Source organism: Falco peregrinus, chromosome 2, assembly GCF_023634155.1.
Source record: "Falco peregrinus isolate bFalPer1 chromosome 2, bFalPer1.pri, whole genome shotgun sequence".
NCBI lineage: Eukaryota > Metazoa > Chordata > Aves > Falconiformes > Falconidae > Falco > Falco peregrinus.
In genome coordinates, this window is record NC_073722.1 from 101588386 (window position 1) to 101615726 (window position 27341).

General features: G+C 42.4%; 1 protein-coding gene across 9 annotated transcripts in view; it reads left to right on the forward strand.

Moving 5' to 3' along the window:
- The window catches only part of TYW1B (tRNA-yW synthesizing protein 1 homolog B), a 104829-nt gene that overhangs the window by 20232 nt on the left and 57256 nt on the right, over nucleotides 1-27341 (forward strand). For 5 of the 9 annotated variants that reach the window (XM_055794424.1, XM_055794426.1, XM_027781242.2 and 2 more), the window contains 4 exons: nucleotides 123-246; nucleotides 11318-11370; nucleotides 13965-14083; nucleotides 24514-24623. In XM_055794424.1, coding sequence (XP_055650399.1) covers nucleotides 123-246; nucleotides 11318-11370; nucleotides 13965-14083; nucleotides 24514-24623 — 406 coding nt within the window. Of the gene's footprint in view, nucleotides 1-122; nucleotides 247-11317; nucleotides 11371-13964; nucleotides 14084-24215; nucleotides 24281-24513; nucleotides 24624-27341 lie in introns of those variants that run through there. The other 4 variants (XM_055794428.1, XM_055794429.1, XM_055794430.1 and 1 more) reach the window with 4 other exon arrangements.

Sequence of the window (27341 nt, forward strand, 5' to 3'; positions counted from 1 at the left end):
CAGATTACACAAATGCAAGAATTCATGTGTGGGCACTTGAATCAAGTCTGTGGCTGAACTGTGCCGCTGTTTAAAATGTGATGCGTGACTCTAAATGATTGTAATTCACTGTCTTTAAACAGGGAGAACGTGAGCTCGAGGAAGGAGGTGTTGGAACGCGCTTGACTCAAGAGAACTCTGGGAAGAAGGAGGGTGGAAAGAGAGAGATGATAACCCCAGCTCTGAGAGAAGTGCTCACAAAACAAGGTGGGGCTCTGCAAAGACCAGGTGGTGGACCAGGCTTTGAAGTCTTAATGCTAGGCTTTCAACAGAGCAAGTGAAAGGTGGTGTTATTTATGTTAAAAATATTGCTCTGGACCGTCAGTCATAGCAGGCTCTAACCAGAGGCAGGACAGAGCTTGGGTAGGGGCTGTTTATACCTGATTGTTACAGGGGAAGAATCTAAAGCGTGATGCACACTAAAACATATGGAGAGTATATCAGAGTTGAGAGAGTTTTAATGTTTCTGCTAAGGCAACTTCTGAGAGAAAGTGGTAGTCCAGCATGCCCCTAGCTCCCAGAGTGTGGGTTTCTCAAAGAATATTTAAAGATCAGCTTTGCACCTCTATTTTGCATCTTAGGCCCCTGCTTTTATTTCAGTTTCAAACTGATTTTGTTACTGAAACTTTATTTCCAGAAGTGGAAGTAGTTCAAACCAACAGTCCACTAGATGATTAGATCAGTAGCTGTCTAATGAGCTGTAGAGGACAGTTTTAATGAACTTAATGCCTTTTTTTTAAAACAAAGGACAAGCATAATAAGAGCCAGACTGACAGCCCTGCAGTTCAGAAGCCTCAATTCTGAGTGGCAGAGCCAGGGGAAGGGTGATGTGAGCTTCCCTGTGCTACTCACTTGGAGACTAATGGGAGTTTAGTCTTAATTTCTTTTATTTCTTAGGATGAGTGTGCTCAGTTTTCTTGCTTGCTAAATCAGTAGTATCTCTCCTGATGCTTCTGGGAACAGGTTTCTGGTTATTGCAGTGGAGGCATCTTGCTACAGAGCTGGGCTCTGAAGTTCTAATCATGACCTGTGTGAGTCCAGCAGGTGTGGGATCCCAACACCTTTGCTCACCAGGATCATGACCATTCTTTGGCCTAAGCTTTTGTAGGTGACTGGTGGTGTTTTCTGCCATGAAGTATCTGACATGTTTGGTTACTGGGTTTTTTTTCATTAACCTTAGCACAGTTATAAAACAGAGCCTTTATTTTAATTCATAGTCTGAAGGAATAAAGCAAAGACTTAGAAAGGAGCGGTAGTTACCCTGCCTCCTCTCCATGCCCATAGTGGTGGTGCTGCTGGCTGTGACCAGTGGAGGGATTGTAGGATGCTGGTTCAATAAATCTTTTCAGCTTCAATTCTGAAGGCTGTAACATGGTGGCAGTTACACTGCAGCATGCTGCAGAGCATCTGGGACACTATTACAGCCTTTTATTTAGTTACTACTGTCTGTGTTTTGATTCAGAAATCTAATTGTTTTATCTGCCTGCAAGGAAGTTTAGGGGATCAGTGGATTTAACTAGCAGGCCTGGGGGAGTGGGCTGCTGGAAACATGGCTGTCTAGAAATGGGCAGTGGGGAGGTAAGTGTGTTTGTGTGCTGCAGGTGCCCTGGTTTGAGAGGTTGGAGGGGCTACTGACTCTGTGGAAGGGTGCACAGAGTGCCCCAGACACCTCAGTTTGCTTTGAGGCACGGGAACCCTAGGTGGACTGTGGAGACTGCCTGTAGTACTGAGTTCTGAGAGGGTGGCTTTCAGCACACTGCCCTGGCTTTTTTGTGGTGCAGGGCTCTCTGCTGGCTCTGCCTTGTGCTGTGGTAGTTAGGATGTTTCACACTGGCTTGCTTTCTTATCCAGTCTGTATTGGTTTGGTTTTGAGGAGTGAATGAAACTGTGGTTTTCTAATGGTATATAAAAAGTGGTCATTTGGAAAATTACAACAGTGCAAGAGGGAAAGTCACCTTCCTACCATAATTTTTTTGACACAAAGGCAAGCTCCCCAGAGAACTCAGATTTCCTTGTGATGTTCCAGGGAACAGGAATTTATTAGCCATATAAGCAGATATGTATTTCTCCCTTCCTTCAATATTCAGGGTGATGCCAATATTGTATCAACTAGTAGGTTCTACTTACGTAAATCTGCAGTTACAAAGATTTAAAACTGTTGTATTTGTGTTACCACTGCCTCTTGCAGGCACAGCCCTCCCTTCCTTTCCTGTGCTGCTCACCTAACTCTTTAATGGTCATTCAGCAGTGAAGAAAAGCTGCCTTTTTTTCACATCATATAATGTTTTCTTTCTGCAAATAACACACCAAGACAGGCTTATGTGGTTATAAAAATAAAACAACTCCCTTCTTCCCTCAGCAGCGTTCCCCTCAAAATAACAAGTGCAATGTAGTCAAAAGATAATCTGATTTATTTAGCAACAACTGGTTGCTTTGGGTGTAAGTTCAGTGTCTCTTCAACATTATCCCTGAGGGCACAATTAGCCCAAGAGGAAGGAAACCAGTGCTAGTGATTCAGGAGAAAGCTGCTCTTTTAAATTGTAGTTGCATAACAGAAGTTTGCCTTTGAACAGCATCTCTCCAGGATATTGTAATGCTCACTCTTCTTATTTTTGATTCACCTTCAGACAAATTTACCTTCCAGTAGGTAAACTGCATATTGCTTAAACAATAGTTTTATTTTAGCAGTGGTATTGAATTTCAGCTAAATATAGCCTCACCTACTGGGTTGTATAGATGTTGGTCCTCATAGTTGCTTGGTTGCAAATACCTTTATAAAAGATGCTCTGTAACAATTGCTTTTTAAAGTCATAGCCAATATTGTGTTGTGAGAAAATACTGATTCCCTTTCAAACAGTGTTCAGTCTTGCATGAAATACAAATACAGCACAAACTATTTAATGCCTCCAAGTAACAAGTATAGTGGGAGAGAGGAGTTGCTAGTTTGAAGCATTTGGCTGTGTGTTATATTTGCAGTGGTACCATTTTGCTGTGTTAATACCTTAGCAATTTCATCTGTTTAGATGTCATGAAATAAACTGAAAATAGAAACAAACTTTTCACATTAATGTTTTTTGTATTATGATCTAACATGATTAGTTAGATACAGCCTAACATGTTTATATTTGCTTTCTGCCGTTGTGTAGATTCTTGAAACAATCCCTGCTGGGCTGAAAGTTGTGGGTATTTTTTTGGGGGTGGTGGTGTGGTGTGTGGGGTGTTTTTTGGTTTTTTTTTTCTTGGCCTGGTTAGCAGGAGGATTCTGTACATGGTGAAGTTTGCCTTTCCAGAGCTGCTGATTTTTCAGGAAATGCATTTAAATCCTTTTTAGCTTCAGGGGCCATCTCAAGCTGCTGTTTTAATAGGAAAGATGACTGAAAAAAACCCCCCACCCTAGTATGAATCCATTGGGGTTCCTTCAGTGTCCCCTCTATCAGCTGTGCTTATTTTAAGAGTACAAAATCTTGACTGTCTTTTTATGTTTTCCTGCTGCTATAACGTCAGTACAGCAATAGTGCAGAGACCTGTGCTCTATTTGGGTTGTTAACTATCTTTAGTCTTAACTGCTCTTTGATTTTCCAAATGTTTTATTGATAGCGATGGTCAGACTGAAAGCCAACTCAAACTGTCATGCCAAATGTGAAAGCAAAGACTGGTAGTTGGGGTAATCATGGTTTTACTGCAGCTGACTTCATGAAATATTTGAAGGTCAAACATGATATTGCCCAGTGACAGCCAGTTTCATCATCCTCATCAAGCTACAGTTGTGTTTAGCAGGGTTTCAGGTCATCTTTGATGGGCTTCTCCTAAATGTGCAGGAATAAACTGAGAAAAAAACAAACCCAGATCCCTGAAGAGCTGATTGTTTGCTTAGATTCCAAGGACCTGGATTTCTTAAGCAATTCATGACATGTATTTCCAACATGCTCTTTGCTTTGTTCTTTTCTACTGTAGCACTATTAAAGCTGTGTGTTTTGTGGTAGGCAGTGCATTGGGAATGTATTAATGATACCCAAAGACTGACTCCACTGACATTGTGTAAATTATTCTGTGGTGTTGCTGCTACTACAGGTGCAGTTTTGCTGCAGTCCAGTTGGATTGTTCTGTCTTTACTGGTTAAGCAAGCCTACAATTTAGCACCAGGGTGTCCAGGATACTTCTATTTTACTTGTATCCAAAGGCAAGTGGTATTGGGGAGACAGCTTGTATCTGAAGTAGTACAGGCTGCTTCAGTAACCACTCATTTTCATGCTTTGACTTCATGGTTGATAAAGACACACTTTGATCAGTGTTTTTCAGTATGTATGGGCAATCGGGAGGCTGACATCAGAAAAATATTGAAGACTGGGCTTTTCAAGTGCTTACCAGCCTTGTTTGAAATCAAATTTTTGAAAGTACTTGGTGGTTTTTGCTGTCCGTTCTTTGACTGGGGTTTCCAGTGCCTGCAGCTCTGAGCTCTTGACAGTCTCAGCTTGGCTCACTGTGTTGAGCTTTCTGAGTGTCCAGACTTTAGAAATGAGATCCACTGTACAAAGATGTTGCACAGATATTGGTGCTGCTGGATGTATAATTTTGCAGGCCATGTGCTAAAATGTTTGCGTGCATCTTTGGGATTTGGTGTGCTTTATATACAGCTAGGAAACTCCAGGTGGCACTAGCAGCTCGCAGCTGGGCCAGGGATTGGTAACGCTGGTGCAGTCCCTGAATGTGCCACAGTATTCAGATACTGCCCATGAGAAGACTGAAAATTAGTTTGAAAAGGAGAAAACTGTTCTTAAGCAAGCAGAATAAATACAATGACTGAAACCAGATGAAGTTAAGCATCCTAAACTTTCTTGCAGTTCTTAGAAAATGTCTGTGTAAATAAACAGCAAATACATGGTTAAAGGGGAAGAATCCAGGAAGCAGAAGATGCTGAAGTCCCACAGTGTGGACGCTGCCAAGAGCTGGTGGTGAGCTGACTGCAATACTAATTTGCTGGCACAGATGTAGGAGCTTATCAGGAACAGAGTAGATGGCACAAGCTTGGTTTTGCGGGCCTGATTCTTCCCTTGTGTAGTTGCTGGAGTTGGTAGAATTACTACATGTATAATAGGGGAAAATAAGCATAAATGCATTTATATTTGAAGTGCATTGATTTTATTTTTTTTTTTAAGATTTTGGAAGGGCTTTGGAGTTTATTGGTCTTTGAAATTAAGTCTATTAAGCTGGAACAAAATTTAAGATACAGTCAGGCAAGGATAAAATTTGTTGTCCTTTTTTCATAACATGAGTTTCACCAAACAAGGGGATAGCTTATGCAAATGGAAATGTGGAGAAAGAGATGTGCCTGGAATGACTGAGAAAGAGCAGCTCAATAAAACACAAAGAAGACTTTGTCTGTAGCAACTTGTAGTTCTATTACTCTGGGTACTTGAGGTGAGAGGAGGTCTCAAGAACTTGCAGTTGATTTGGGGGATGGATTAAGATGGGATGGCCTACTGTGGTGTTGATGACCATGGCCTTCCTTCTATAAGACATGCTTTGCTGTGGTTGCTACTAGTGGAGGTCACTAACATGACCCGTTCATGGCAAACATTTTGCAACAGCTCAGCAAATGGTCTGGCTTACCACATTGCCTTTTGACAAAGGTGCCAGATACAAAAGGCTTTTCTTGGTTTTCTTCAGTATCTGTTGATAGAGGTAAAAATATCAGGGTGTCTCTGGCTGTATTTGTCAAAGGCATAATCTGACAACAAGTTATGTATTTGAATATTGGAGGTTTTATATTCCTACTGCCAAGGCAGTTCTGTACTGCAAAGGAAAAGGTGCTCTTGGGTTAAAATGGACATCTGGGTGTAAGTGAAAAGCCAGACTTTAAGAATTTTTAGATCTTTTATGATCAGCTGTTGAGGCTGGATTTTATTATAGCTACTGGCATTCCCACCCTTGAACTCTGCCAGTCTCATTTTCTTGATACTAGATTAGGTTTGGTTTGCCTGCTGAAGCAGCTATATTTCTTTCACTAACCTTAGTAGGCTTTTACTATGTGTTAAAAATGTTCAAGATGGTTTTTGTTTTGTGTACAATGAAAAGGATCTGGTGCAGCATTTCAGCAGCCCCACTGAAAGACCACACTTCTCATCCGTTCTGGAACAATAGCATTTTTGCATACAAGGTACAGTCCCGCAATCCTTTCTTGCTTCCATGAGCCCAAAGCAGGAGTGAGGACACAAGTCCTTCCACAAATCACAAGTATTTTGTGCTTTAAGAGCACTTTTTTTTGAAAAAGAAGAAAAACCCTAAAGTAGGTCTTGATGTGCTTTGCAAGGTTTTATTGAAGATTGAGCAGTGCTAGGAATGAAACTGGAGGTTTCTTCTATCGCGCTTGGGCAATCTGAGTAATTCTACTTCTTTCTACATTTGCATAAAATATTGATATAATTTGAACAGGTTCCTTTTACAATGGCATTTCTAGTTTGTTTTCCTTACTAATTTTTAAGCTTTAGTCAGAACATTGTCTTCGCAGTGGCTCAAGTGCATCAGTAGTATTACAACTTTCAAAATGATCCTTGAAGTGGTGGTGGTGGATTACTGCTCTGTCACTGACCTTCAGCTCTGACCCTTTTAAACTGTACTCTTGCAAAACAGCAGAAAATTGGAAACTTCTTCCCTGTAAACATTCTCCTAGTGTGAAGTTCCCTTTCTGCACTGAGTTTCAGCTTTAACACATAATCATTGCTTAAGCCCAGAGGGCTTTTTAAGGAGATTGCTTGGTAGAACCACACTTATTTGTCAGCTGTATGTCACTCTTGGAAGAAAAGCATTCTGAAAGTCGTTGGAGGTTGTGAAGCACAAGGTGACGTCAGATTGGCTTTTACCAAGCTTATGGTGACTGCACTCTTAGAGAAGGATGGCTAAGTCTTGTACGTTTTCGGGGATTTTTTTTTCTTTTTCAACCACTATCTACTTCATCTTTTCATAATTAAATCTGCTTTGTGCTTTCAAAGTCTTCTGTCGCAACAAGGTTTGGGTGGTATAGGCATCTGAACTGGAAGGTGCCTTTGGGTTTTCTTCCAGATGTTTTGCCTTGTTGGGATAGTTAGCAATCTTTGAAAGTTGTTCAGTGTGGCTTTCTTACAGGTGCATTTTTTTTTTTTTTTTTAGACTGTGCGGGTATCATGGCACTGCTTCTGCTATGGACAGTTGAAGTTGTAGTAATTTGGTTTATCTTACATGTTCTGTTTTCAAAATTAAAATGGCATAATTGCTCACATGGATGTAATTCATTAATATTTGGGAGCTTAGAAAGACTTGCTAAGTGTATGGCGTTGGTGAACTAGCAAAACATGATTGGAATACCTTGATATCGTGGAATGTGACATGGATAAATAGCAGTGTTCTGTCTCTGGCTGAGAGCTCAGTAGGGTCCCTTGATGAATTCTTTGAATTTCAGGTAAAGGACTTCTAAAACTATTATGTACATGATAGTCGAAATGCTGCAATGTAGTTTGAAACGGTTACAGAACAGTTTTGTCCCAGACAATGAAGCAGTCACAATCTGTGACACTGGCCATCTCTTTGGTTAAAAGTGCCTGTGGTCTATTAAATTCCAGTTGGATTGTCAGGGTGAGCAATTGCCGAATGTTTATCAGCTTAGTGTTATTGCCTGATAATACTAATTTCACACAAAAGCTTGTTTAAAAGCTTAATTCATGTCTTGTTATAGTAAAAATGACACTTAATTTCAGTGAAGTTTGGCAGGCTTCTAGGTCGTTCAAAATTCATCATCTAGCTCAGGATCAACTAATTCACAGACTTCAGATTCGACATTCTTGTGCCTCTAATAAGGAGTTGAGCTGATTATTATGAGCCTACTTAAAATTTAAGGAATTCTTTGAATATTAGGCTGTAGAAATAATAAATGGATTGGGTTTTTTCAGCCTTAATATCTGAAGGTACATAGGGACTGTGAGCAATGTCCCATCAGGGCAACACACTGCATTGTTTGGAAAGTGGCGTATCCAGATATTTACTTAGTTATTGCTCACAAGTAATATGCCCTAAGAGCAAAAAGGTGAATGTGTTCACAGTGAGCCCTGGCATGCATAGGTACAGACTTCTGGTCCACGAGTAAGATATGATTCAACCACCGTTTGCCTTGGCAGAGCCACAGTGAAGTTGTGGCAAAGCTGATGGAAGAGATGAGCTATCCTGAGCTTTCCAAAGGGTTGTTCAGCAGAAGCTACAATGTGGACCCTCAGACTGCTCTTGAACATGTTTTCTGACGTTTGGTTGAAAACTTAGCACTGCTTGGTTCTTTAACCCTTTGTACTTTCTTCTAGCCCAGACTGGTTTGCTGCCTGTGTTACTAGCAGTAAACCAATACTTGAAGAAACAGGCTTTGCAGAGGTGGGAGGACTCCGCTTAGCTGCGGTAGATGTGTAAAAAGTGTTCAGCCTTGGTCACTGTCCCTGACCAATTTTATTTAATTTCCAAATCTGAAAAAGCATGGCATTGCTAGTGTTCACTGCGTTGGCTTAGCAGGGTAACCATGCTTTTTACAAGAGTTACCAATGAGGTGAAGACCCAAGTTCAACAGCTTCATACAGTGGTTTTAAGAAGTTCTGCAAGTATATGCTGTTTCTTCCTGTAACCATAGCTGTGACTCCTGGCAGCAGTGAACAAGATGAGTAAACCCCTGCTCATCACTAAAGCTGGCTGAAGTTTGTAAGACTGTTTTGATGTTGAATGTGTACAATTTTTTTTGGCCTTTAAAGGAAGCTGTGGGTGCTCCACATGGTGGAAGTTGATTTAAGTAACTTAAGAGAAAATGCTGCAGCTTTGGGCTCCGGAGCTTGGCACCTTGCTCAGTTTAGCTGCTTCCTTTCTTTCCCTTAAACAACTCTGCAGCTGATCTGGGCAAGCGTGTCCTATTTCCAATTTAATTTTAATCTAAAACTCATTTTAAAGCAGCCATATTACTTCCACTGACAAGTGATCTGTGAGAGAATAATCTTACGTGAATGCTGTTGCTGGCTTCTGAAAAATGGAAAAAAAGGCTGGGGCTGTGCTGGTTGACACCAGCTGAGCCTGGCTTGGACAGCTGTATTAAAGGGAGGAGGAACACAGCACCCTTTTCAATGCTTGTCAAGAAGTCCTGTAAGGACATGAATTTTAGCAGCATGGGGAGGTCTCAGCTGAGATTACACATTGCTGGACAAGCCTGTTGGCAAAGAAATGCTTGAGAAATAGGCAGGACAGACCCAGCGTGGGAGAGATGATGTGATGCAGACAAATGCAGTTGTGTGCACTTGGCTGTGCTTCTGACAAGTGTCAGTCAGAAGTTGCCACAAAGTCTTCTGGGTCTTACCCAGTCCTAAATAAAGATGTCCCCAATATTGCATGTGGCTTTGGAGACTATTGGTTCCATGTTAGGAGGGCTGATCAGGGTTACACTGATGCCTTTCTCCAGGAAAGAATTGGATGATTGCTATGTGAAATACCAAGGCTTTTTCGTTTACAGAGTTCTTTCTTCCTTGCTGTATCAGGGGTTATGCATTTAGTGGGGAAAATGTTGAAATATTGTCCATTCCCACAGAGCTGAAAATGGGAGAGGGAGCTCAGGACATGGGAGCAGCCTGACGAAGTCCTCAAAGCCTTACTTAATCTTGCAGTTGGCTCCTGCCATCTAACAGGGGGTCCCCACTGCCTGGCCCTGCCAGCCATCTCCCCTGTGCTGGCCCATGTGTTTATGCAGGCTCCTGGAGGGTCACCTCAGGGAGCTGTTCAGGCCAAGATTGCACATGTGCTAACCTCCCAGCAAGGTTAGAACCAGCAGGAGATGGGAGCAAATACCAGGTTAAGAAGAAAGAGGAGCGTGGGCTGATGTCTGCTGGGTTTAAGTTGCAGAGTAGCTAGAGCAGCATGCTCTAAATGCTTTATGATACCTTGTTAGCCACGTGTGTGTCAACACAGTTTAGTTTTTAGCTAGTGCAGCTGTTGTGGAATCTGCTGTCACTGTAGTTCCTGACTGGCTCAATGTCCCAGGATGTGTGGAAGACTTTGGGGCACAATCACGCTCCCAAGGGATCTTGCTGTGCAGGAAACACATGGTGACAAATGAGCAGGGCAGGGTAATTGTGCTGCTTTAAATTGCAGGAAGTGAAGGCCAGTTCTTCTGCTGAGCAGAAGGCTTCTTTTGCTTGTTAAGTTCATGCTGGCTGGCAGGAAGGAGACTTGATACCTAAAACTGGATGTATTTTTTTCCCCCCTTGAAAGTGTTAACAAACATCAGCCTAAAGCAGCTAGTTGAGATGTGCTGGGTTTGGGGACAACCAGGACACTGATGTATAAACACTACTGTGTGAATGACACAGTGAGGCTTCTCAAATCCCTCTTATTTTTATGCTGATTTTGAAGTGACTTTTAATCCTTCAGACATATTGGTCTCTAAGCACTTTTTTCAAAGAGGAAAATAACCCAACTCAAGCAGTTTGGGTAATAATAGTACTTGATGCTTAACGAACGTTGTGGAATTAATCCTCCTGGACCAATAAATTTAAATTAAATTGTGTTCATCTCGGCTGGGGAATGGGGAAGTGCTGTGAAATCGGCTTTTCTCAGGGTATGGAGGAGTGGCTGCCTTACAGTGGCTCCACCATGGCCAGTGGAGGTAGAATTGGTGAACCTGTGAAGTTTGGGTTCAGGCTGAGCCCTGCAATTTGGTTCTCTTCCTCTGCCCTGGCAGCTGCACTGTGAATCAGATGTTGTCCTCCAGGCTTGGTCAGACCTGCCAAGGAGTGATGGAAATAGTCCCCTTCATTCTGGAGAAGAGTCTGTTCTAGGGTGATGGCTTGGGGCCAGGGAGATGCTTCTAGTTTCCTGTCCTGCTCCCTCCCATGTGCTGTTCCTTGGGGTCAGTAAGGTGGTCCCACATTGCTGAGCTAGTCCTGTTAGTCTGCTATCCTGTTATATGGAGAAATCTTCTGGCCACCCCCAGCTGATTCCAACAAGAATGAGTAATGTAAGTAAATCTTACTCTCATCAAGAGAAACTTCCAAGTTGGCCAAAGTGCATTGGGTGGCCATGGCCTTTGCTGTGATATGCAGGCTCCTAGAATCAAATGGTGTGCTGCGGGTGGGTGCTGACATCTTGTTGGTAGTGTCACCTTTAGGCTAATGTGGAAGAGCAGCACTGAAACTGTGATGCTTAATGTTGTGTATCAATTGGTATGTTTTGTGTATCAATTATTGCAGGTCAAAATCAATTGTTCAATTATTATCTTGTTTGTTTTTAGGTTACAAACTAGTTGGAAGCCATTCTGGGGTGAAGCTCTGCCGATGGACAAAGGTATGCTCTCTTTTCTTTTTTCACTTTATAAATTAAAAAAAAGTAGTAGAGATTTGGGTATTACTATTTCCAGATGAAATAACATTTACCTACACAAGAACAAATTTTGTCTTCCAAGCTGTAGTTCTGCTTTTCAAGCTATTAAAATCCTTCTGCAGAGAGTGAGAATGTGGCTGTGGCAAAGAGCTGGGAACACAATTTTCTGTTATTTTTCCTGTTGTTCTGCTGTCTGCTGAAATATTTCCTGCCTACCGAAATACATGGCAGGAGCAGAGCACTGCAGTGAAAAGTGGGAAGGTTACGTCACCAGTGTGAGGTCTTCTGAAACAAAGACAACACAGTCCATTATTACACTCGAATGGGCACACAAGGGCATTTGAACTTCTTGTTCTGTGACTGATATATCTGGCTTGCGACAGTCAGTGCTCTTCCACTGGTTTTCAGCATTTGTCAAATAAGCTTCAGATTGAGAGGTAGCTGTTGCTTCTTAATCCTGGGACTTTTTAGAAATTACTATGTGGGGGTGTGTATGTATGTAGTTGTACATAATATGTCTGTGTGTATGTTTACATATGTATGAGAGAACTCGTCCTCTAAGCTCTGCGTTTGTATTTTTTCAAGTATGCAGACTTAAAAAGGTTCCTGGCAGAGGCACCACAGCCCTGTAGAACAAACTTCAGCCACTTTGGTATGTTTTAGCTGTCCTTTTCAGGTCCCTGAGAAGCTCAGAAGTTGAAAGCTGGTCAATAATGTTACATATTTAGGGAGTAACATTGATACAGCATACTAAAGCCTTCAGCATTCGTGGGATGATAAATTATGGGAAGCATCATCTCATTAAAATGCCAGCACATTTCTAATTCTTGTGCTGTGTCAGTGATCAGTTCCTTGGTCTCTTAGCTCTCTTTTGCTGCATGATTAACTTTGTTTATTTTTGAAAAGAGCTCTTTGAATGGCAATCCACCGAAGTGGGTGGTTGCAGTGAGGTTTTCATATTGAAATGCCTGGTATCAATGAACTGTTTCATCAAAGGACTTGTTCTTGTGAATGGTTTAAAGTGCCCTGTATTGTCATGAATATTTGTAAGACATACTGATCCCACTGATGCTTCTGCTGTTTACTCTTAAAATATTTCTCTCCTATCACTTTTAATGTCAGAGAAGGCCATGAAATGTTTAAAGAAAAAGTTGTCAAACTTCATCAGTGCTGTGACTGAGAGAAAACCAGAGAACCTGTTTTTATTAAAGAACTGGAATTTAATGCAGCACTGTAAAGCCATTTCACAAAATAAATAGCAGCTCTGTGTGCTTAGATAGGACCATACTATTTTTAGCTTAAGCAGGAATTGAATGTAAAGTATTCTAATAAATTGAGCTGAAATTGGTTACAGGCAGTGGCTTTGACTCAGATTCACACCAGTATGTGAATATCTTTAGGAGGCTTGTTTGAGATTTGTATCAGCAGAAAGCAGGAGCAGGGCTGGAAGGATTAGTGTTAAGTAGAGTTTCATAACGATATCTCAGATTAAAATGATTGTGTTCTGTCATATTCTGGAAAAGAGTGTAAAACCTGCAAATTAAGAGTTGTCGATTTGTCTGTTTTATGAAATTCAAAATATAACTTGCGGTCCTAGAATTTGTGGATGTGGGTAGAATAAACAGCTTTTCCATTTTGTTTAATCTTTCAACTGTATGAAAAGGCTGTGCCTATGTTAGGGGTTACCTGTGTATTCTTTCTCTGCTGCTCAGTGGAGAATTTCTTTTGGGTCACTAGGACTCTTCAGGTAGGGGATGGTATATTAAAAGTTACTGTGTCATATTTTAGATTTTCTCTTGAGAGTAGTAGAGATCCTGTCTCATTTATTATTATTTAACTGAGATAATGAAAGACAGTCTTAGCTCCAAGCAACTTGCATGCTAAATAGGAGTTAAAACCCAGCGGGAAGGCTACTGTGGTTCTACTGTGAGGAGAAGTGCAGCGTCCTGCTGGAGCCGCTGACTGGTATGAATGAGAGTTTATAAGGTCAGGGTATTTATTTAATTTAGTACTAGAAGAAATACTCTACTAGACAAATGAAAAGAATTGAGTGTTCAGTAGGGCAGCCTTGAAATTGATCCTTGTTACTCTTTAGTGAGCTTTTACAATAATATTTCTTGCAGCTTAAGTGGCTTCACCTGCTTGCTTTTGTTGGCTGATTCAGTTAAAACTTCAGTAAAGCACATTGTCATGCTGTGGTGTTGCAAGTGAGAAGTTATTGATTATGTTAAAGTTTCTTTCCTCTAAAACAGTTATAAATTCGACATCATAAATGCCTTTTTTCTGTAAGGGTGTATATAAACAGTCATGCTACATACTGATCTGTGTGCTATGAAACTTCTTAAAACAGTCTGCCTCTGTCATTATTCAGACCTGCTTCACAGCTGTGACCTCGCTTGCAATGTTTGTCACAGGCGACTTTGAACACTGAAGCTGCTAGTGACTGAAAACTGCAAATATGCCTAGGGAGCAGATTTCAAACCTTTGCACTCAGTTTGGCTACAGATAGTGTGTTTTTAACTTTCTTGGTATTTGTATGTGTCTTTCTCTGCTGTTAGTCGATGCTTCGAGGCCGAGGAGGCTGCTACAAACACACATTTTATGGAATTGAGAGCCACCGCTGCATGGAGGCCACGCCGAGCCTGGCTTGTGCAAACAAATGTGTCTTTTGCTGGAGGTAAAATACTAATGCAGTTTTACTTTGAGATGGGGGATCTGTGCCTCTCTGTCCCCTTCCTGTTCCTCAAACCTAGGGCAGGGTTAGTTGTGTGCCCTTTTCACTTGGAAACTGGGGGAGGAAGGATTTGGAAGGGAGCAGTGTTACTCTCTCTGTACTCTTTTCCTTCTGAGAGCTGCAGAGCATGTGGGTCAGGGATTGCTGGAGGTGAGCTGGGTCGGTGAGCTCCACATCTTGGAGGCTGAAAAGGATCTGAGGGCTCCCAAGTACCACTTCCCCTAGAGCAGTGTCCTGTGCAGCCAGGTCTCAGGCCCCAGCAGGTGCAGGCTAGCTGGGGACCAGCAGGGAGGCAGGAGACAACTCCTCTGTTTACTGCCCTGCAATTTCCACTGCTACCTGCACTGAGCACCTGGTAGAAGTTTGATTGATTGCCTCTGGAGATCACTGTCTGGAACTCCCTGTGGCTCCTGGTGCTCTGGGGAACACAAGCTGGCTCATGTTGTGCAAAGGCACCAAGGTGCTAAGCAATGTCATTATCTAGTATCTTTTGTTTTGAAATTGGACCATTTTTCTTTTTCCAGATACCTTCACCCCACCAATTCAACTGCATTTTCAGGGAGTGAAAAGTGTTGACTTAGTAGCTGTTGCTTTCCTAAAACACTAGCTAATAAATGACTCTTATATTTTAGTCAGTAAAGTGACCCCTTTTCTGAGCAGAATTGCTTTGCTGTTAATTCTCTAAAGGAAATGAACTTTGCCGGGATCTGAACTGTGAGCTGCTCTAGCCCTGCTTCCTCACCAAAATGCCTGGAGTTTTGAGGGAGGGTTTTGCTCGGCTGGAGGAGTGCAGGATGGGATCGGTGAAACAGAGAGGCTCAGCAGAAATAAAAGCAGTGACATGAAAGCATACTGAGTGGGAGGATGTGGAGGCTATTCTTTGAGTTCTTTTGTCTTCTACCTTGCTAGCTAATTCATACCGTGGGGGCTGTGCTGCTTTTGGTATTTATGCCTACCCTGGGGGGCTGGCTGCCAATAACACCCATTCCATCCCTTAGCCTGGGTGTCCAACACTGCAATATTTCCATGGAAAACCAGCCAAATTCTTCTGAGTACACTTCCTGTCTTTCATAGCTTCAAGTTTTAATAATGCAATTATTTCATGAGAATATTTAAATGACAGCATCAGTGCAGAATAACTGCTATAATTTTGAAGGTGCTTTGAAGATCTCTCCCATGTTAGTGTTAAGTATAAGCATTAGATGCTGGTCATCCTGTTAAGTTTGCATTTGGGAGTCTATTCCAAAATGTTAATTGGTGCTCTTGATGGTCTTTCATCATATCCTGGCTTGAAAGGACACAGCAAGTGGCATGTTTAATGTGCAAGTTTTGCTGCTTTTCTTCAGAGCAATCTAATGACTGGGAAGAAAAATGTACTGCTCATATTTTTTTCCGTGTATCACCTAGCAGTGGTGCATTTAATTCTGCAGTGGTGACTGTACCGGTAGGAAGACGATTACTGTGCATGTTATCTCTCTGTCCCTACACAAAAGTTGTATCATAAACAACAAATAGAAAGCAATAACATCATCAGAATGAGGCATTTTGTTCCTAATATTGTACTGCAGACCACTGATGCTGTTCCCCTTCAAAGTGACCCAACTCAGTATTTTGTAGCAGCAGCAGCCTGTGCCTGGAGTATGGGACTGATTCAGGGAAGTCAAACAAGTGCAAATTGAAAAGTTCAGTAATTGGGATAAATCACCATGTGTGATACATTCCAGGTGCCTCTAACTCATCATCATGTAACTGTCACTTTTAAAAGGGATCCTGAAAACAGTAGCCTTAATGATAACAGTGCTTATTTCACTAATGGTAGCAACCTGAATTCAAGGAAACAGCTTTCCAGGGGGACTGTGCTGAACAATGTTCTCACTTATTTACCTTCTGGTGAAGTGCATTGCAGTTGTTTAACTCTTACGTGTGGACTGCTGCGTGTTGTCTTTTCTCAGACCTCTACCAAGCTGGAAGACTTAAGGCTCAGTTTGAGACTCATCCCAAGGTTTGCTTTATTTACACCTTAAGCCTGACATAAACCAGAACTGCTGCTGGAAGAAGCTTTCTTCACTTTGGATGCTTTTCAGATCCTGTGCTTGGGCTGCTGCAGCCTTCATGTGGCTGTGAGCTGTACTGATCAGGTTAATTTGGTGTAGGTAGAAGGGACTTCCATACCCACTCTCCTTGCTACTGATTGCATGTCAGCACAGTTCACACACCCTGCAGCCAGGGCTATCTATACACTTTTTATTTTAAACCCACCACACCTTGCAGATTATTAATCATGTGAGACTAAATGTAGACTTGCAGTCACCAGTAGCTGGGTAGGATAAATATGTTACCTTCTTATTAGCAGTTACCATCTGTGCTGTTGCAGACATATGAAGCAATAGTTTTGATCTACTGTTGGCAAAATGTTTTTAATACAAGTTGTATGCCTTGCTGGTCTCATCGTGTAGTGTGCACACTAAAGTTGCAGATAAGACTGTTGTGATTGGTTTGGGTTTTTTTTCCTTGATCTCTTCAAGACTGTCTGCCAATGTTCCCACCTGTATAATCCCTGCAGCTCTCCCAGAATTGCTGAGGAAAAGGCCAAGGAGCCTGTTTTTCTCTTCCTCACTTTGGGAAGAAATGCTGTGGTTCAGCTGCTTTCCCTGGGAATTGGATGTTATGGTAGCTGGCTGGTTGTGACTGGCAGATTATGGCCCTGAACCAGGAATCATGGGTGGAGGAAGCATCCAAACACACTCAGAAAGTTATGGGTTTTTTTGTAAAAGATGCAGCTTGACTCTGCACTGGAAATCTTCCATCTTGTGCCTGGAAGCAGTGCATCCCTGGTAGAGATCAAGCCTGTAGTGCCCCCTTCCTGGCTTGTGTTTCGCTGCCTCTCCCCCTCAGAGTGCTGACTGAGAGTTTTATGCAGAATTATAATATGGCAGCTGCTTTGGAAGGCTGGAAAAGCAGATTGTTCGTTTGTATAATGTTCCCCCTGCAAGACAGCACTTATGCTGTGTTGAACTCCTGAGGCTGTTGCATCAAGAGCGTGGTGGAGGAGGGAGAAACCCCATACCTTAATTACTGCAACATACCAAAGTCATAATTCTCCCTACAAAAATAGTCTGTCACTATCCATTATTGCTCTCAGCTGGTCTTGCTGTGTTTCTTGTGTCTCTTTAGCTTAATTGTCTAAATGGAAATGTGCAAGTGACCAAATCTTTTAATCAATTAGAGCAAATGTGAGGACTGAGGCTTTCTGACACTGTACTGTGGCGCAGTCACCAGGCAAACCTGATTTGATTATGTTTTCTGGCTGAGTGTCTAAAGCACAATCAATTATTGTGGAGAGATGGAACAGCTAAGTAAGATTTAAATTAATAGGGTTTATTATTTTTGCATCTGTGGAGGAGGCAAACCAGACAGAGTGAAATATCCTGTAAAGAAATTGGTTCATATTTCTTCTGTAACTTTATGATGTTTATACCTGTACTTGAAGGTTTTTCAGTTTTAGATTGTACAGTAGGCAACTGAAGTTCTGTTCAGACAATCTAAATAAGTGTATAGACAAAAGCCAGTGATCACAGTAAGCCCTGCAAAATGAAGAGACTCAAAACTAATAATTTCTCATAGAGTTACTTAAGATCATTGAAAAATTAAACAAAAGCTTCTCATTAAGTAATTTGACTCCAGAGGCTAAATTCTTCAGGGAAATGTGAAGTGTTATGATACCAAAGGAACTGACACTACAGGTTTGTGAGATTTGGAACCTGAGCCTGAAAGCTCAGTCACCTTGCATCTGAAGCCCTTGTCCTGCCAAGTTAAAACTCTCTACTCCCAGTGTTTCAATTTGGTTATTTTTTTGTTTACGGAATTGATATATTGTGACCCAAGTTTCATTGTTTCATTCAGATTTGATTCTTCACTGCTTTGTTGACCTCTGTGCCTGTCTGTCCTCCAGAAGCTTGTGAAATAACCATATAAATGGGGTGGGGGACAGGACATCATAGGATATACCTAGCTCATGCCCTGGCAATGGTAAAAAAGAAAAAGTCATGGTGCCTTTATGTGCTGCTCTCCCAGCACTATAATAATTTGAGGCATTTCTAGGAGAAAATGTTAGTGTGGCCCATCAGGTGGGATGGGAGCAGACCCTGGTTGACTTGTCTTGGCTGGGTGCGTATGTGCCAGCTTGCAGGAGCGTTGGCACCTTACTAAGATGCTGGCAGTGCCTTGTACTTGATGCTTGTGCAGGATGGAGTTGCACCAGTTTCTTGGTACTGTGCAACAGGGTGGCTCTCCGTATCAGACACTGTTCTGCCAAATAGGGCACATAAGTGTGGGGGTAAGGTCACTGTAAATGCACTTAATCCCAAAAGTAGTATCTGCCATGTGAGGATTCCACCTCACACTATGCAGTGAGCAGTATTTTCACTCCTGTTATGCAAAAGGTTTATGAAAGAAAAAATACCCTACCAGCAACTTGCTGGGATTTAAATCTATGCTATTTTACAGCAGTGCATGTTTTCCTGGTCTTGGACTTGTTGAAGGCTTTTGCAGTTGTCATTATTTACATATTTATGGCATCAGTAGTGAATATAAGCAGATTATTTACTATGAAATAATCATATGTCTTGATAGTTACTGTGTGTGGTTGGTGACTTAGTACTCTGTTACACTACTGTGATGGAGTGATTGTGGGCTTTGAAGGTGAACTTGTACATTCAGGTTTGTTTTGAAATAATCTTTGAGACTGTGCTGAACATGATTCTTCTGGGAAGGAATCAAATATCTTTAAAAGAGCCCAGGGCAAACTTCTGGGAGGTGCTCAGCATTGCCTGCCTTTCTAGAAACTGTGGTCTTAAAAGCGAAGCGAACATTCTGTAGAGTTGAGATGTAGTATTTCAGCCTGGGATGTCTTCCATCCCTAAGATTTCAGAAGTATGAGTTAGGAAAGAATCATAAATTGTTTAGCTTGGCAGTGTTGGGTTAATGACTGGACTTGATCTTAAAAGGTCTTTTCCAAGTCCACCACTAAACTGTGTCCCTAAGCACCACATACATCTACACATCTTTTGTATATACCTCCAGGGATTGTGATTTCCCTGGGCAGCTTGTTCCGATGCTCAACCACCCTTGCAGTGAAGAAATTTATCCTAATACCCAACCTAAACCTCCCCGGCACAATTTGAGGCTGTTTCCTCTTGTCCTGTTGTTTCTTATCTGGGAGAAGAGACTGACCCCCACCTCTCTACACCCTCAAGTGGCTGTAGAGAGTGAGAAGGTCGCCCCGAGCCTTCTTTTCTCCAGGCTAAACACCCCCCCGCATTGCCATAGCTGCTCCTTATGACACTTGTGCTCCAGCCCCACTGCCTGGCTCTGGACACACTCCAGCTCCTCAATGTCTGTCTGGGGATGAGCAGCCCAAAACTGAACGCAGTATCTGACGTGTGGCCTCACCAGTGCCAGTACCAGAAGTGGGTTCTTTCAAAAATCTTCTAAAGTTCGGTCCTCTCTCAGTTCAGAGGAACTGGCAAAACCAGCCTAGTATAAAGACCTCACTAATGGTACTATATCGTGAGGTGAGTTGCTGCCAGGTGTAATACAAGCAAGGTATCTTGCAAGGAGAAAACTACGTTACTTTTGATGGAGCAGATGATTTGAAAAAACTTTAGGTAAGTTAGTGAGGGTACAGCTGCAATATACTCCTACTGAAAACGTAGAAGTTATGGGTTGATTTATTTTGTTTAAAATTCATCAATTCATTTTGGGCTTTTTCACCTGTTTCTGAAAAATCTTTTAAAGTTTATTTTAATCTATTTAGTTTAAATAAATCTTTTAAAGTTTACTTTAAAACATGAGAAGTCCAAATTTTCTTCTGGAAATACTGAGTATTTTCTCATTTTTAAAGTGAGAGTTTTCTTGGGATATTCAGATATCCAAACACTTCAGTCTTAGTTCTCCAATTTTTTCTTCTCTAAAATTGTTTAAATTTATCAGCATTTAACAACAAATCTATGCCTTTTGAAAAGCTTTTATTTTCCTGAATTTATTAATAATAAACCTGTTATTTTTCTCATTCGTACAGCTCAAAAGATTGCTTAGAGCAACATGACAATTACCTACTATCTTACAAAAACTTCTGTAGAAATGCTGTGTTCCTTTTCCTCAGATGGTGGTCTAGATAGAGATTTTGTTGTTCCTATCAAAACTTCTCTTTTTAAAGTGAGTGTTACCTGATTTGTAGAAAATAAATCTGAGAGACTTGAAGTCTTTACTTTATCTCTGCTAAAAGGCATTTTGCAGTCAAATGCAAGTTATGACTATGTGATACCATCAACGTGGTGATCTTCTTCATTGCATGTTGTCCTCCCCAAGTTCGCATCTCCAGCCAGGTTGGTTTCCCCTCAGATGTGAGGCTGGCTCCTGAGCCATCCATCATTCAGCTTCTGGGAGCTGTTGAATAAGACCACTCCAGGACCTGACCTTGCAGATGCCTTTTGGATAGATCTAGCGTCCTACTGAACCGGTGGTAACTCATCTTCAAGTTTTCCACCCAGACTTGTTCTCTCTTACAAGTCCGTAAGTGTTACTTACGGACTGTTTCTTTGGCAGATTATGGGAATAGTGGATAAGATGGCATCAAAAGCTCAACATCTTCTTCTTTCCCTTTGTCTGCAGGTACCAGTGGTGGCCTTGGTGTGAAATGTTCTCAGCAGGTTCATGTTGGCTGTTACCTATCCCAGCGCTGTGTTCTGGGGCTCACAAACACTTACTTAATCCAATATGTATTGAGGAGCTGGCAGTTAGGAGGGGCTAGTATAGAAATCTTTGGCTTCTGCTGAAGTGGGCATTGCATTTGCACTTTTCCAGTGTGTTTTAAGTCACTTTCACATGCTTCTCACAGACTTCCAGCCTACTGCTAGCAACCTCAATACTGTAGCCAGTTCATCCAGCATGCCTTAGGGGTGAGTTTAGCAGTCCTAGTGAAAATGTTTCCTTTAGATTAAATCTAATTTGTCCTCTTCCTAGTCCAGTCTGGGCTCTTCCCATTGCTGTCAGGAGGAAGCAGAAGAAAAGGTGTAAATAGGTTTCTTGTAATCGTGGAGAAACATTGAGTATTACTTGCTTGTGCACTGGATGAGCTTTTTCCTTAGTCTTCCTCTTATTCCTCACATCGTTATAGGGAAAGTGGTTCTTCTTGGCCCTTTTGTATGTTCTTTGCTTGTTGTGTCTGTTGGGGGTTTTTTTGCCTTGCCTATCTTCTGATGATGATCCTGTGTTCTTGTGCTACTGCTCTTATTTTTCAGCTGGAGGATCACAAGGTTGCAGAAGAGCAGGCTGATTTCTTGTTACTCTTCCTAGCTTTGTTTTTTATTGCTGCAGTTTGCCTTTCTGCCTTCATAGGCTTCAAAGAACTTCCAGTTCTCCTGAACCCCTTTGCCCTTCAACTCCTGTCCTCTGGGATCTTGCCCACTGGTTCTCAGGGTTCACTGAAGTCTGCTTCATGAGCTCTCTTGTTTTTTTTTCTTTCCCTCCTCTTCCTGAGAACCATGTGCTCTGTCCTTTGTGATCACTGCCACCAGCCTTTCCTCACCATCATGTTCCCCGCCAGGTATCAACATTGATCAGTTGATCACTGCAGTAAATGGGACTTTATACTCATGTGGCATTTTCCCTCAAAATTTCTTGAAAGACTTGATAATGCTAAGCATTGCTACAGAAGACGGCAACCATTTTAAGAGGGTATAGAAGCAAAAGCTGATTTAGTAATATAATATACAAGCGATCAGGGAGGGGGATGTGCTGCCCCACTGAAGCATACACCTTCACAAAAGTCTGATTGTTCTTCAGTGATGCTTTGGTATTGCTGGCCAGTAATACTGGTCGATCAAAGGTCTGATGAGAATGCAAATAAGCCTGGATGGAGGCAGGCTTGTTAGCCAAGGGTGAGCTGAGAGCTACCCATCATGTTTTGTGCAGTCTTGCATCACTCCATGGTGGTGGGGTGCTGTGGCAGTGATGACTTGTCTCTGCAGTAGCAAACCAAACCTGTTTCGCACCTGGAATATTTGATAAAAGAAGGGTTTTCTGGTGTGGGTGGCTTGGGGTGAGATTATGTTTTTGGCTTGTGTTCTTTCAGGAAGGGAAGGAATCCTATGCACAATTACCTGCTTGAGTAGGTGAGGGGGGTAATGTGGAGGGTCAGAGAGCCTGCAGGGTAATGGGAAGGTGACTGAAATTCTGTCTGTGCCAAGGGCTGTGAAACAATCTCATCAGCCACAAGACATGACTTTTTCTCCCCCTATTACAAGAGAAACTGCTTTTTGCCAAATAAGCTGCTTTGTTGGCATGACCTGGTATGTTTATTAAACAGTTAGAATGTGTTAAAAATTCAAGGACTGTTAGAAACTAATAGCTGTCCAGTGTGCATCAAGAGGCTATTGATTTTCTGCCAACTTGCCTTATTAAATATACAAGGTACAAGTCATGTAGTTAAACATATAAGGGTTTTATAAATGCCTTTTATAGTTGGCATTCAGAAAACTTTCCATGTTGGCAGACAGGGGAAAAAAAACCCCAATCCACGGAAATTTGAAAAGCAAAGCTGTTTTAGCTAAAAGGATCTTTGAGATGTATAGTAGTTTGAGAGCAGCATTCCAGTCTTCGCTCTTGAGGCGAATGAAGAAATGCTTGGGCCAGAGGGGTGTTATTACTGGTGCTGTGTCTAGAGTTTGTGTGTTTTAGCTCTATCAAAGCGTGGAGCTGCAGGTCTTTCTCACTTGAAGTCAGGGGGAGTCTCTTGAGTGTCTTCAGTAAGCGCAGGCCCAGTGCCTTCATTCTGAGGAAGTGCTTCCCTGTCTCTTCTCCTTTAGTTAACCTTTAGTTAAATGCTGGGCATCAAGTCCTGATACCTGTGTAGCTGGAAGGCTGAATACGGCAGCTAACTTCACAGTCATCTCTGGGGCTGACTTCCAGGGGTGATGGAGAGTGGTACAGGGAGCAGAGATCAGCTGGCCAGAAAAAAGTGTTTCAGGAGTCTTTATTGCTTGGTCTTGTTTTCTTGACTAGATATGTTTTGAATCCAGCAGTGCTATTCTGAAAGATGCTGCAAAATTTGCTACTCTTCTGTTAATAAATTCCTCTGAGCTACAGTGGAATTGGTAGGGGAAAAGCAGAGGAACAAAATATGTAGCATATTTTGGAAAAAAAGCAGGAGAACATGGGAAAAGAGCAAGGAGGTGAAGTGCAGGAATTCATTGTTTTTCTTAGGATGATACTTAAAGGCTGAAATGTCCCTGCTCAATACCAGTCTAAGTGTGGCAAGGCTGGTGGAAAATTCCTCTCACCAGGGAGAGCTCTGTGCTCTTGTACAGGCTCTCTCTGGGTTGTGTTTGTCTGGGTGTGAGCATGATGGGTTGTACCCCGTTGCTTAGAATATTTAATTTGGTGGTCAGAATGTGCTTTTTTCGCAGGTGACTTAAAATGGATCTATAACATCCTCTCATGTTAATGAAAGAGGGAGTGGGGAGAAACTCCACATATCTTCCAGGTGCTTGGGTGGATTTGCCTGGGTAGGCTTTTTCCATTTTTGAGGAAAACAAAATATGGGTACAGTCGTCCTTTCTGGGTAGGCAAGGTTGGCTTCCTAACCCAGTATGACGCAAGTTGTCCCTTAGTTGGAAGATCAGTGGTTTTTCTCCTGCAGTCTGCTTGGCTCAGAGAAGTTAACATTTTGTTTCTATTTTTTTGCATTTGGGTTTCAGTAATGTGGTAGCTAGCAGGTCTCAGAAGTGATGAGAAGCCCCTACTGAGTAAGTCTGGGAGATTAACCAGATCCACCAGCAGTGCACCTCCAGCATACAGCAGACTTCCTAGTTTCTTCATACAGTCTGAAGTAGTCTGCCCTCATCTGTCTTGTTACTACAGCATCACAGAAAGACTGGATTAGAAACTAATCCCGTCCTTCTCTGGGTGGTAGTTGGTACCTTTGCAATGGAACTAAAAATGGCTTGGGGCCTTCCTTTTCTAGTGCTTTGCACAGCTGTGGCTAGAAGAAGAGTTTGAACCAGTTTTTCTTTACAGAGGTCTTTCTGGCTGCAGAGCATCCTTTTAGCTTAGAAGCTTTTTAGCTGTCCTTCAAAATAGGTATGTTGAGTTTAATATAGACGGCAAGGTCCATTCTTCCTTCTAGGGAGACAGAACCTGGGCAGAGGGGGATGTGAGAATGGTGTTCACAGATGACATCTGACATCTGTGTTGGAAGCAGGATATCACTGAGAGTTTCTTGTTGCTTTTAGCATTGCTAACCAAGGTCAGAGTCCTCAGGGTGACAGCAGGCATGTTATAAATGGCAGTAAATAACTGTCTTTTTCCTTCAGACATCATACAAATCCAGTGGGTACAGAGTGGCGATGGAAAATGGACCAGCCTGAAATGATCTTGCAGGAAGCTATTGAGAACCATCAGAACATGATCAAGCAGTTCAAAGGTAACTTCTCCCATTTCTTCCCTGTTAATGATGCTTTTAGAAGATAACCAGCAGCAGCATCTTTAAAGCAGAGATGAAAACATTCTGGTCATCTGTCAGGTGCTGGGAAGGAGTTGTGAGTTTTATGATATCATAAAGATGGGTAAGTAAGAAGAAACTTCTGTGGCGCATGTAGTGTTTTTGGAGATGTTCTGCCTTTTTTTTTTGACATAAGAACACGAGTCAGTCCTTGGGTATCTGCTGGTGCCTTGAGGGGCTACAGTGGAGTTGCCTCTTGTGCTTCTTGACAGTTGTCGTCTCCTTTTGCTCAGTGTGTGTGGAGGCTTCTGCAGTCGTTAAAGCTGGCCTGGACAATGAGGAGTCTTGAATCTTATGTAAAAGTGAGGGTTGGTAGAGGGCAAAAAAAGTCAATGCTGAACCTGATAGGAAATATGCTGCCCTTTGCTTGCGGCATGTGTGGTCTGGGTCACAGCTCTAGAGCTTGGCCAGGGGAAAGCAGTGAAGGTGCTGCAGTGGGCTAGGGAAAGGTGATGTCAGTTTGGTAGGGGAGGCTTTCCATGGGGAAGAGGTAACAAGGTGAGAGGTGGTCATTGCATCTTCTTTCAGATTAAGCAAAGCACAGCTGTCGGTGCTCAAGGCAGGGCAGTCTGTAAGGAAGTGCAGGTCTCATTCCCCAGCCTCGGTATGCAGCCATGTGGGCAGTGTGGGAGAGCCCTGAGCTAAGGCGGGATGCCAGCAGCAGTGCTGCCTGACTGGCTGGGGCAGAGCTGCTGCAGGGTTTCCTGGCTGCCTGTTAACTCAGCTGGTGGGATGCAGTGCCAGCACAGCAGGAGTTTGGTACGGGTGGCTTGCATGCTTGAAGAGCATGTAGGATGTCAAATCTTGTCAGGAAGGCTAGAGCAGCCGTAGAAGACTGTTACAGCTCTAGGCAAGTGTTCATGGTTAGCACTTAAGGCACTGAGCACTTTTCAGACTCTGCTGTTTTATTCAGTCTGTTCTGGATAGTCAGGCTCTTAGATGAGTTGAAATGTAGCTGGGCATGCTGAGAGGATTGTGACTTAGAACTTGAGGTCAAGCTCATGGCTGATAACAAGCAGGGTGCTTCAGGGGTTGTACGATATCAGTTGCCAGGTCATCATCTCCATCAACAAGTGGGGATGATGATGGAGAACACCCTCAGCGACTTTGCAGGTGATACTAATTTAGCGAGCGTGGCAGGCACACTTGGTGGCACAGCTTTACTTCAGTGGGACCTTGAGAAACATGAGTCTTGGGCCAACAGATACATGTGGAGCTCAGCAAGAAGTGGAAGGTTGTGTACGAGAGTGTTACAACCTCATGTCAGTCCCTGCTGGGAGACCCACCTGCCACAGTAGAACATGGGGCAGTAGGCTTAGGTTTCTGATTGAGAGGTTCAAATTAGAGATCAACATAAGCTTGTTCAGCCAACATTGTGTCCAGAGAGGTAAAGGACCCTCCAACCTTGGAGGCTCTCAAGTCAAGCCATTATCACCCCCGTCCAGTGTTGGCGGTTGTCCTCTCTGAGCAAGAGGCTGAACTAGAGACCTGCGGGAGCCCCCCCAGCTTAAAGTTCTGTGGCTTTAGTTAAGAGAGTTAAAATTGAAAGGCTTAAACAATAGCACGCCCCCTCATTTTTATGAGGCAGGACTTGACTCAAAATAATCTTTTACGTTTGCTTAGGAAAAAGCCAGATGTTCAAAGCGATGACTAGATTTGCATGCAGCTGCTGATGGTGTATTAGGGTATGCTTGTGAAGGCTGCAGTTGCCCTCAAGCTGTGCAGTACTTGTGCAGTGTGATGGAAGTGTTGCCCTTGTGTGACGGATGTGTGGCAGAAATGTATGTTGTTTGCACTGAAGAAAGATGAAAAGCAAAGTCACTTTGCAGATACTTGAAAGCCCTACCTTCTGAAAGCTGAGTGTAGAAATATGTTTAAACCCAACTTCAGACTAAGGAATAATCTTCTCCTCCTTCTCTTCCTATGCCCTGGTATCTTATGAAAAAGGGTTGAGAAGAGCGAAGGATTCTAGATGGACTTGGCAGCATCTGAAAATATTCCCAGTCTCCAGAGGCCTTTAAGAACAATCCTGTTTTCTCTTTTTGGAGCTTGTTTTCACTAAAAAAATTTGCAAATATTCCCTGAAACTTGCATGTCCATCCTCAGCACAGTTATGCTCGACCTGGAACTGTGAAAGGAGAAAGAAGAGAAAAAAAAAAAAAAGCTCTGAGCTAGAACTGTGCTGCAAAGTGGAAAAAGAAAAGATGTGTTACTTTTGCAGAGTGATACATGGCAATGCACTTCTTGTCTTGGGAGCCTAAAAGTAAGTTTTATTAATGAGAAGAGAAATCAGTAAGAAAAGCCCAGTAGCTTGCTGTTACATTTTGTGAATTTTACATTGTCACTTCCCTAAGGTGCATGTGAAAATATTGTTAGAGTAGAATCAGTGAAAGAAAAATTGAGTTGAAACACTGTGCTGAAGTCAGGGAGGGTTAAAAGCTGCACAGTGTCTTGCAGGACAGAAGTCCCTGCGTGCTGTGCCAGAGCTGTCCTCTTGTCCAGGCTGGAAGTGCCTCAGGCAGAACACATGACTATTTCCGGCAAACTTAAAAGCACTCCACAAATAGTAGGTTGGATTTTATTATGATTGTTTTTTAAAAGAAAAAAACCACACCAAACCCCTACAAATGACCCCAAAGC